Source organism: Hirundo rustica, chromosome 8, assembly GCF_015227805.2.
Source record: "Hirundo rustica isolate bHirRus1 chromosome 8, bHirRus1.pri.v3, whole genome shotgun sequence".
Taxonomy (NCBI): Eukaryota; Metazoa; Chordata; class Aves; order Passeriformes; family Hirundinidae; genus Hirundo; species Hirundo rustica.
In genome coordinates, this window is record NC_053457.1 from 26,516,152 (window position 1) to 26,527,068 (window position 10,917).

The 10,917-nt window shown below is 52.5% G+C and overlaps 1 protein-coding gene across 1 annotated transcript; it reads left to right on the top strand.

Moving 5' to 3' along the window:
- Positions 1 to 1,392: 1,392 nt before the first annotated feature.
- On the top strand, positions 1,393 to 2,964 carry ADRA2A (adrenoceptor alpha 2A). The gene has a single exon (XM_040071508.1). It carries the CDS (start codon positions 1,395 to 1,397, stop codon positions 2,727 to 2,729), a length of 1,335 nt encoding a protein of 444 aa, XP_039927442.1. The 5' UTR covers positions 1,393 to 1,394; the 3' UTR covers positions 2,730 to 2,964.
- The last annotated feature ends 7,953 nt before the right edge of the window (positions 2,965 to 10,917 follow it).

A 10,917-nucleotide genomic window follows, 5' to 3' on the forward strand; every position in this document is an offset into this window, starting at 1 on the left:
AGGCTTTTCCAGATGCGGGGCACCCCGGGCAGGTGCCTGCCCAGCCCCGGGCTGCCAGGAGCGAGTGCGCCGAGCCTGTGCTGTGGCGCGGGGCCGCCGCGGGTGCCGTGCAGCGGGGCTGAGCCGGGCTGGGGTCGGTGCGGCAGCGCGGGGCCGCCCCATCCCCGGCTGCCCCGCCGCCCCGTCCTTCCCTCGGCCGTCGGGGGAGGCTGCGCCGGGGGAACGCCGCTCGGGCCGGCGGGTGCAGTGAGGCGCCGCGGCCACCAGGTGCCACTGCCCCCCCGCGCTGCCCGGGGCCTCCGCCCGCTCCGCTCCGCTCCGCTCCGTGCGCGGCTCCCTCCGTCCCCGCGGGGTCCCTCCGTCCCCGCCGGCTCCCTCCGTCCCCGCGGGGTCCCCCGCCCTGGGGGCCGGCAGCTCGGCGCTCCCTGGCTGACGCGCGGGGCCGTGGGGAAAGCGCTGCCCTCGGGGCTCCCAGCGAGCACTGCCGCGCTCCCGGCAGCGGCAGTGGAGCCCGTCCGGTCCCCGGCGCACACGCGGAACCGGGCGGCCGCTTTCTCTCCCTCGCTTGGCTTTGCGCACCCCCGGCCGGCCCCGCACGGCTGCCGCCTCCAGCCGCCCCCCGCACGCCCGTTCCCGGGGACCGCGGGGCTCGCTCCGCGGGGCCGCTCCTCTCTCCGGGCGGCGCGGAGAGCCGGGCTGGGCGAGACCGTGGGACGGGGACAGCGTGACAGCGGGCGCGGGAGTGTGCGCGGAGGTGCCGGGGAGCGAGCGGGTGCGCAAATACAAGGCAGTGCGAGCGGGTGCGGTGTGTGCGCGGAGCGGGCGTGAGAGCTGAGCCAGAGGCGTGCGGGGGACGCAGGGCTGCGCGGTGTGCGAGTCGGGCTGTGCGCGTCCGGGTGTGCCTGCCTGTCCGTGTGTGTCTCTGTCTGTGTGTCTGCCTGTCCGTGTGTGTCTGTGTCTGTGTGTCTGCCTGTCCGTGTGTGTCTCTGTCTGTGTGCCTGCCTGTCCGTGTGTGTCTCTGTGTGCCTGCCTGTCCGTGTGTGTCTGTGTCTGTGTGTGCGTGTGCGCGCACCGGGGGCAGCTCCCCACGTGGGGCTGACGCGGCAGCCCCGGCCCGATCCGGGGCTATAAAGCTGCTCGGCGGCGAGCGAGGCAGAGCAGCGGCGGCCGGCTGCAGCTCCAGCCTCGGCTGCGCTCCGCCCGCCCCGCCGCGCTCGGGGGTCCCGGCGGCAGCGCCCAGCATGCGCCGTGCCCGCCCGCAGCCCCCCGGCCCCCGGCGCGCCGCTCCGCCCCGGCCGGCCGCTCAGTAGGACGCGGAGGAGCCGCGCTCGGAGCCGGGCGCGGCGCGGGTGGAGCCGGGGCGAAGGGCGGGGGTGTCCGCGCAGCCGGGGTTGATGTTTAACCTGGAGCGCCCGTTCACGGAGAGGGGCCACTTCTTCTCCTCCATGGAGTACCAGCGGCAGCTGGAGGAGGAGGAGGGCTACCCCCCTCCCGGCGCCAATGGGACCTTCAACGACAGCGGGGCCGGGCCGGGCTGGGGCGCGCCGTACCCTCTGCACACCACCATCACTCTCATCAGCCTGGCCGGCTTGCTCATGCTCTTCACCGTCTTTGGCAACGTCCTCGTCATCATCGCTGTCTTCACCAGCCGGGCGCTCAAAGCCCCCCAGAACCTCTTCCTGGTCTCCTTAGCCTCAGCTGACATCCTGGTGGCCACGCTGGTCATCCCCTTCTCGCTGGCAAATGAGGTGATGGGGTACTGGTACTTCGGTAAAGTCTGGTGTGAGATCTACCTGGCCTTGGATGTGCTGTTCTGCACCTCCTCCATTGTGCACCTGTGTGCCATCAGCCTGGACCGGTACTGGTCCATCACACAAGCCATCGAGTACAACCTCAAGCGCACCCCGCGACGCATCAAATGCATCATCTTCATCGTCTGGGTCATCTCGGCCGTCATCTCCTTCCCACCACTCATCTCCATCGAGAAGAAGAGCGGGCAGCAGGCTGACCAGGGGGTGGCAGGGTGCAAGATCAACGATGAGAAGTGGTACATCATCTCTTCTAGCATCGGCTCCTTCTTTGCCCCCTGCCTCATCATGATCCTGGTCTACATGCGCATCTACCAGATAGCCAAGAGGAGAACAAGGGTCCCGCTGAACAAGCGGGCAGAGCGCCCCGAGAAGAAGCAGAATGGCTTGACTGACAAGGAGGACCTGCCAGCCACAGCGCAGCTCAACGGGGAGAAGGCAGCAGGAGGCAGCGGCGGGCAAGAGGGAGAGGTCAACGGCATAGACATGGAGGAGACCTCTTCCTCCGAGCACCAGGAGAACGACCAGTGTAAGAAGTCAGAGAGACCACCGAGAGGAAAGACCAAGACTAAGCTGAGCCAAATTAAGCCCGGGGACAGTTTGCCCAGGAAGACAGAGGAGGAGAGGAACACCAAAGGGTCCCGCTGGAGGGGCAGGCAGAACCGGGAGAAACGCTTCACCTTTGTGCTTGCGGTGGTGATCGGGGTCTTTGTCATCTGCTGGTTCCCCTTCTTCTTCACCTACACACTGATGGCTGTCTGCGAGAGCTGCTCCGTGCCCGAAACCCTCTTCAAGTTCTTCTTCTGGTTCGGTTACTGCAATAGCTCCTTGAACCCCGTCATCTATACCATTTTCAACCATGACTTCAGACGGGCCTTCAAAAGGATCCTCTGCAGGATAGAGAGGAAAAGGAGTGTTTGAAGGACCCTTTGTTACCGGAAGGACTAATCAAGACTTTGTAGGAGTGTAAAGTATGTCTCTCTCAGGCTGTGCTTGCATGGGATGGTTTCCTTCAGCTCGTGAGCAGGAAGCCTTTAATACCTGAGATGAGCCTGTCGAGCACCGGGCAGCAGCAGTGAGAAGCAGCAGGCAAGTGAAGGTCCGAGCCGTGGCATTCGGCTTGCCAGGGGAGGATGGCCTTTGACTTGCTTGTTTTATTTTGTTAGTTTATTCTTTTTTTCTTTTTTTTTTTTTTTTTTTTTCCTTCCCCTTCCTTTCTCTCCATTTTTTTTTTTTTTCTTTTCTTTTTTTTTTTTTCCTTCCTTTTTTTTCTTTTTTTTTTTTTCTTTTCTTTTGCCAGAATCTCTCAGTGGGTATGACTGCTCAGTTTGACTCTTTAAAGGCGAGCATCGTGCAGCTCTGCTAGAGGAACAACAAAGAGGGGGTATGCCACACCAGAGGTGTTGGCTTTTTTATCTTGTTGTGTCTTTTTTTCCCCCTGTTGTATATGTAATGAATTTGGACCCCCCTGTAAAATACAGTATTGTATTCTTGAATTTGAATGTCTTAATTTTTGTAAGGCAAGCAGCTTTGAAACTGTGAATGCTTTAATTATCTTTGATACCTTAAAAGTCTTTCTTTTCCTACCCCCTGCAAAGCCCCCCTCACTCAAAACCACTGAACAACTAGAGCCATCTCTCTACCTGACAGTTTGATAATATTCCCAAAATTCCCAAATTCCTGTCTCTTTTTTGTTGTTGTTGTTTCGACTGTAAAGCTTAGGATCACAGACCTCACCAGACTGGCTATTTTTGTTGCTATTTTTTTCTGTCGTACCTGTTTCTGTTTAATTTCTGTGCTGCCTGTGACACAACACAGCTGAGATGGCAACTGCCATCTCGTCACTCATGAGCGCAGAGCCCGACGGAGCGGTGGCTTTGCTGTGCAGGCAGGGATGTCCCAGGCAACGGAGACTGTCTCCCTTGCAACGTGAGCCTTGGGACCCTGCCAAGCTCCCCACGAGTTAATCCTCTTTGATATTATCCCACTCTGCAGCACTGAAATGTGTTCGATGCTCACTTGCTTCCTCCACCTCAACTGTAAATAGGTAACGTTTCAAAGCAAACAGCAGGGCTCTGCATATCGTGTTGTCTCATCTGTGGTGATTTGTGATGGTTTAACTCCTGCAGGATTTCCTGCAGAGAGGAAGGGGTTTGTGCGCAGTGGCCGTTCGTCTTTCTCAATTAAGAGTTCAAGTTTTTAACCTGCCAGTCTCATCTTTCCTAGGAAATAGGGAAGCATCCCTCTTTCAGTCTTACACGAGGCAAAACTCTGAAATGGGAAACTTAACTTCAGGTTTCTCCATTATTTTATAGTGTAATTAAGCTTTTCTTCTTTTTTCTTTATTGAAGTGTAAATATTGTGAGATTGGAGCAGAAGAGAGAGTTAATACTGCTTTTACACTCTTTCCTGAAATGGCTTTCAGCTCTTTGTGCTAAAAACAAACCCAAAACAAAAATGAACAGAACAAAACTAACATCCTTGTGCCATGAATAAGTCTCTGGAGAACATTTATAGGAAAAAAAAAATTGATTTATCACAATAAATAAATGAGTCTGCAAGTCTTTTAATGTCAGGAGAACAGCTTTATCAAATGCTGACAAGTCACAGAAATGGTTTGGAGAAAGCAAAGTTTGTATACGTTCAATGTATAAATGAATTTGCCTTCTCTGGAGTTGTATGGTACACAGGAGGAGATTTTAAAAATATGTTTTTACTTTTGGGAAGTGTTTTGTTGATTTTGCTCTCTCTTTTGACTTTCTAATTAACTCCAAGTGTCCCCGGATGCATCCTGGGAGTTGGAGAGCAGTGTTTACATTCACTTGCATTTTCAGAACTGAATCCTCAAGAGGTGAGGAAAGCAAATAAACTGTGCTTTAATGTAAAAAACAAAACAAAACAAACAAAACAACAAAACCAAACCACAAGCAGAAAGTTGCTATAATGAATGATTATTTTTATTAAATAAAAGAGCGTTTACAGATCAAGTGTGAAAATCCTCTGAATAATGTTAGCTGTTTTGTTTTATTTCATTGTATTTCATTTTCTGAACTGTTCACCGATCCGCCGGTAGCTCTGCTCTTACCGTTTTTTGAAGAACACACTGGGAAAAAAAACCCACTTGCGTTGTCTGAAAGGGATTGTTAGCCCAGGCAGGAACAATGGCTCTGTTCATTGTGCAGTGGCATAATAACAAACGAGTCCTGGGTATTTCTTGGCTATTTCCACCCCGCTCTTTGTGCCACAGTAAGAGCTTTCACGTGTTTGTTAGAGAAAAGAGCGGAGGGTTTGAGGGTGTGATTTGCAGCCTGGCACCACTGCTGGGGACGCCTGCCTGGCGTTTGCAGCTATTGTGAGGGGTTTTAATCATCACTTGGCAAACGGGATTAGAAGCAATTAGGCTGGAAGGCGACGTGTGTGTTTTTGTGATCGATGCAGGAGTGTCCACCTGAGTGGGCCTTTGTCTCCAGCCCCCAGGAGCTAGAGCTTGCTTGCCCTTCCACCAGCGCTGCCAGGACCCTCCCTGAAGGAGGTGATGGGGGAACGTTGTCCCACCGAATGTGGAACTGCTTCTGGTGAGAAAATAAATGGCCAGAGCCCCGCGCGGGAGCTGCTGGTGCAGCGGCTCCGCTCTGCCGGTGCCCCTGGGTTGCAGCTGGAGGTGCTTGGCAAGGTGGTGGGGGGCCAGGGTGTGCAGGCAGCATCGCTGCTGGCTGTAGGGCACCTGAAGGTGGCCCAGAGATGCACACCTTGCTCACCTCGTGGTGGCCTTTGCAGGCCACTTGAGCCTGGTTTGGGTAGAAACGTCCTGCTCCCACTGTGGTCTTGGCTGACCCTGATGGCCTTGGAGGGTTTTACAGAGCAGATCCCATGGGAGACTCTGGATCAGTTCCTGGGACACGAGGTGATCCAGAGCCACTGACTGCACTTGCTCCACCCCTCTGGCTGTCAGTTGTCCTTGTTGCCAAATCTCTAGTGAGGACAGTTGAGTATTTTGGTGGGTTTGGGGCTGGGAGACTGAGGCTCTCCTCCTCCTCCTGACTCCCTCCCCATCATTGCTTCCAGGTCATTCCCTTGCAAATGATGCATTAAGGGTTGTAATGAACCTTGATTGTTTATTATAACCTTTTATTTTGGGGCTGAAAGGTTAATGGTGTGAGGGGAAGGAGGAGGACCTGTCTCCCCAGCTGGGTGGGAGCTAGGCAGGCTGGCTCAGCAAAAGCCAGGCAGAGATGTCACTGCCAGCTCTGCCTTGGGAGATGTTTCTCTACCACTTTCCTCTGTGGGGTGACCCTGCATGCCACCCCTTGTGTGAGGACCCCCGAGGAGGGCACAGTGGTGCCAGACAAGGGATGTGCAGGAGGGGCTCAGGTGAGTTGGTCTGGTGGAGCAAATGTCCTAAAATGCTTCCAGGGACAGCTGCATGAGCAGCAGGGGTGCCCTTGCAGAGACCTGTGGCCGCCTGCCAGGGCTTGTCCCTGATCTCCTCAGAACTACTGATGTATTCATTTGTTTCCATGGGGTTTTGGTCCACGTTCTCAGGGGGCCAAGGAGCTGGTCACACAGAGGGGCCTCTTTCCAGGGAGGGAGGGACTTGGCCTGAGTCACTCTGCTCACACAAAATGAGTTTTCCAGACCCAGAGGAGCCTTGGTGGATTTCACACAATGTCCATCAGCCTTCCTGCGCTGTAAGTACCCCCAGTCCCACCCTACATGCCCTTGTCCCAGGGAAGGTTCCCTCTGTGTTGGGTGGTGGCCCCGCTGCCTGTGCAGCTTTCACCAGCTGAAGCTCTTTGGCTGATTTCTGAACATTCCCTGTTCTTTTGAAAAGTTCAAAGTCTGTCGAGATTGCTCCTTTATTACAGCCAGTGCCCTGGCAGACGGCTCCACTTGCAGCTCTCATCATCTCTGGTACTAACTGCTCTTTGCAGCTGGTTTATAGGAACATCTCTGTGACTTGGGAAATGTTTGTAGTAGCTGTGATTTCTGTGCCTTATCTCAAGCTGTAGAAATGGAGTGAAGAGAGAGCAGAATTTGAGTCAGCCCAACCCTTGCAGCAGTCACTGGTACTCAGCTCACAAATGCTCAGGACCAGATCCCAGCCCCTCTGGGAACAGAAAGTGTCTGAGCCTTGGGAAGTCCAGGTGAAATTCCATCTGGGGGTCACAGTGCAGGAATGCACAGCACAATCCCAAATATCCTCAAGGCTTAGCAGAGGGGATGGTGAACAGGGCCTGTGGAGGGCACAAAAATCCATGCCTTTTTTGTGTCAGACCACAGCTAGTCCCGGGAGGGAGGTGTCATGCCAGCAGAGGAGGAGGAGGAGGAGGAGGCCTGCTGTTGTGGAGCAGGGATTGTTGGGAGGTGTTGGATGGAGATACTGATGTTTGAGCTGGTCATTCAACATTCTTCCATCTTGGGAGAACTTCTTGGTCATTTCAGCTGAGAACTCATTTCCCAAGGAGGACCACAAATATTGAGGACACCATCTCTCACCCAGGAGTATGGGGGTGTGAGGAGGGTCTCGGCACCCAAATCCAGCAGGGAGACATGAGGATAGACCACGAAAGAGAGCAGGAAGACAACGCCCTCACCTGAGCACAGGTGTCATCAACAAAGGCATAAACTTGTTGGCTTGAACTAGCCCAACACCGCTTAAGCTGGCTCTAGTTTAGTCTGTCACCGTGATCATCAGTTTGGAGAGAGCATCCGTGCTGGCTTGGATCTAAGGTCCTGCAGTGCTCCTGTGGCTCTGAGAGTGGCCTGTAGCAGATTTTAGGGAATAGTGAAGAGTGAGGACCCTTCCCAGGAGGCTCAGGGGTCATTAGGTGCTCTGGGATTTCCTGGGGCCAGCAGTGCCTTTTGCACTAGTGCAGAAATTCCAGTGACATGTGTTTCCTGTCAGCAACGCTCTGCAGCGGGAGCCCTGGATGGCTTTCAAAAGCGTGTTTGAGTCAAAAGCCCGCAGCTGGGTCTGTGTGAGAGTAATGGGGTGAATGGGTTTTATCAGGAGGTGAGATGAGCTGACCTGAGCACCCCTGCTTTCCTGCCTGCAGCCTTTGGCCCAAATTGGTTCGGGCACAGCCCAGGATATTGGATTTGCAGGAGCAGCCTTGAGGTCCTCCAGAGCTCTGTGACCTGCTGCAGGGTTCACCTCCAGACATGAGAAACATTTGCTTTAAGTCAGCTGCTACATGGAGGAATAGATTGCTCTGTTGCTGTTTGAAGCAGTTGTGTTTTGCTGGACCATGACTTTATGGCCTTTTTTCTTGTTTGTTTTTCAATTGCTCTCCACAGAAAAGAAGAAAAGAACAAGCTCCTCCCTGCTGCACATCTCTGATAAAATAATTCATGGTGAAGGCTGCCTTTTCTTCACCTGTACATGTGACATTGCTGCAGAGTTTGACACTTTAAAGTGTTACTGAAAGATTCCCCGAGTAAAAAATGAAATAAATGTATAGATAAATATTTAGGATGCTGCACCCGAAATTCTTTTCTGAACTGACTGAACTTTTTTGAAGAGTGCAAAGCTGAATTCTGGTCTTTTGTTTCCAGGGTAACTTTTGGCACTAGAAAAATTTGGACAAACTATTCCTCTTGCAGACCAAACCGTGCAGGGTTGGACCCCGAGTGTGGCAGCCCAGGCAGCCTGGCTGCTGGGATGCTGATTTATGCTGGAGCCCCCTTTCCCAGCTTATTCCTGCAGTCACAATTCCTGGATAATCTAGTGGTAAGTCCTCTCTGTGTAAGGCTGAGTTTGTTCTTGGTTCCACGATGCAGATATTTGACCTGAAATGGCTCCTTGGACAGGGTTTGCCAGAATGAAGCTCCTGTTAATTTAGGCAGCCTTTCCTTGGCACAAACAGCTCTCCATGCTCATCGTCTCTCCGTGCTGTTACCCAGACAGGGCACACTTCCACAGGGGACAGCACATGCAGCACTGAGCTCTTCCTTTCCCCAGGGAGTACCCAAAACACAGAAGTGGCACGATGCCAGTCGACCACATGGCCAACATGAAAAGGGAGTGGAGTCTCCCTGCTTTTCTCTTGGTTAAGGGTTTGACCTGTAACCTAAGCACAACCCAAATATTTATACTTCAGAGATGTTAATTAAAAGTAATCCTGCATTTATTATTTTGAAACAAATATCTTGTGGCTTTAAACCAGCCTCACAATTTAGTGGGGACAGAAGGGTTAAAATGTCCAGTTCAGATGAAATCCACCTGACTTGCTTACTTTGAAAGATTTACCATCTAAGCCTTTGGCATTGCTGTCTCCGGATAATGAAGATACATCCGATACATTTTGAGAAGCAGTATAATTGCTTTCATCAACACCAGTCAGTGTTTGGGTGAGATGGCTTTTAAACAGTGCAGCAGGGAGGAAAGGAAAAGCTAAATGCTGCTCTGCTGAGTTGGGCACGCACCGAGGAGAGCAAGGTAAGCAGTGCTGGATGCAGGGCAATCTTTCATCACTGTTGGCTCTGTGGGGGCTAATTAGAGGATGTGTTCTGGCTGGTATGGATGGGATTTGGTCCAAACACGGTTTTCTGTAGTGAAATAAGATGGTTGTAGCAACAGATCCAATGGTGGCAGCTGCCTTTAAAGCCCAGTGTTAAGTGGCTTAAGCCTTTGCATTGGAAATTATCCGCTCCTGTTGTAGCTGTTGCTCATTGTTCCCAGAAATGCCTGTTCCTGACCGTGCTGCTGGGTGATGTGAGAGATGTTCAGCTGTGTCAGGAGGGTGGTCAAGGATGAGGAAACGATTCACACCAGTGACATCCACCCATGAGGGGCCTGGGTTCTATTTGCCCTAAGCCCAGTAGCTGTTTTCATCACCTGAGCTTCAGGGATTCCCACAGCTGAGGATGTAGCAGTGACTGGGAGTGGGATGAGGGCACACACCTGGGGATGCACAAATGAAGCCCATGGAAAACGAGACACAGGGGAGCTGGATGTGGAAATGGTTGGTGTAAACCAGATGATGCTACTGTACACCCATCTGCAAAAGGATTCAGCCTGAAATGCTATGGGAGGCAAACAATCCACCACAGCAATTCCAGCAACTAAGAGCATAAAGATAGGACCCTCCCCTCTTATTAATTGACATCTCACTTGGGATTGCACAGACTGAGATCTTCAAGTTATCAGATATTTGGAGGAAGAGGTGAATTTTTAGCTGTTGTTTATTCAGACCAAGATTTAATTAATATTAAATAGATTAAATATTTGATGAAATAGGCTGAAATTAAATATTTAGATGCCTCTTCCCCCCAGATAGCAGCCCCAGTGGATGTTTATGTGGGCAGTAAAGCTAGAACATCTGAATGTCAGTGTGTGTTCAGAGATCAGAGTTACATGGGAGTATCATCTGTGGATATGAATTAAATTTCTCTTGGATCCTTGTCTTTGGCAGCCCATGTGGGAACTTGGTCTTCCTTCCCCTGGGATTACTGAGCCACGACCTGCTGGGACTTCAGGTACCACTTCAGTGCAGGCTGTCTCCCTGTTCTCCTGCCACATTCATCTTCAGTGGGGAAAGAGGCCTCATGGGGGAGGGTTTTCTCCCGTGCTTCTCATTTATCAGGGCAGTGGACGCAAACTGAGAAGAAAACAGCATTGCTTCATACAGATTAATTAGGTTCCTGAAGAAGAAAATGTGGAAAAATGGCATCTTGCCTGAAGGAGGGCAGCTAATTCCTCACCAGTTGTGCAGGCTGGTGCTGTGTATCCCCCACCAGAGCAGGAGTGGGGCCACTGTCCCCAAGTCACAAATCAGCTGCTTGGCATTGGTGGCAAATGCTTGGCTAGAAAGGGTCTTGCTCTCAAAATCCACCTCCCAGTGAGTGGAGACTGAAAAAATGACCCTTGGTTTGGTCCAATCAGTGATGGCTTAGAGCTACAGGCATGGAGCCTGTCATGGACCAGGGGTCAGGTGATGATGGGCACTGGGAGGGGTGGGGCTGGGGATACATTTCCCTCAGTGCCCAGTTTCTAGTGCTGGTGTTGGACCCCTGTGCTGGCACTGGCAGTATTGCAGCCAGAATTTGCTTGGTTTTGGCTACATTGAGCTTGTTTTAAAAGTATGTACACTATCCTAGCAGGAGTTTT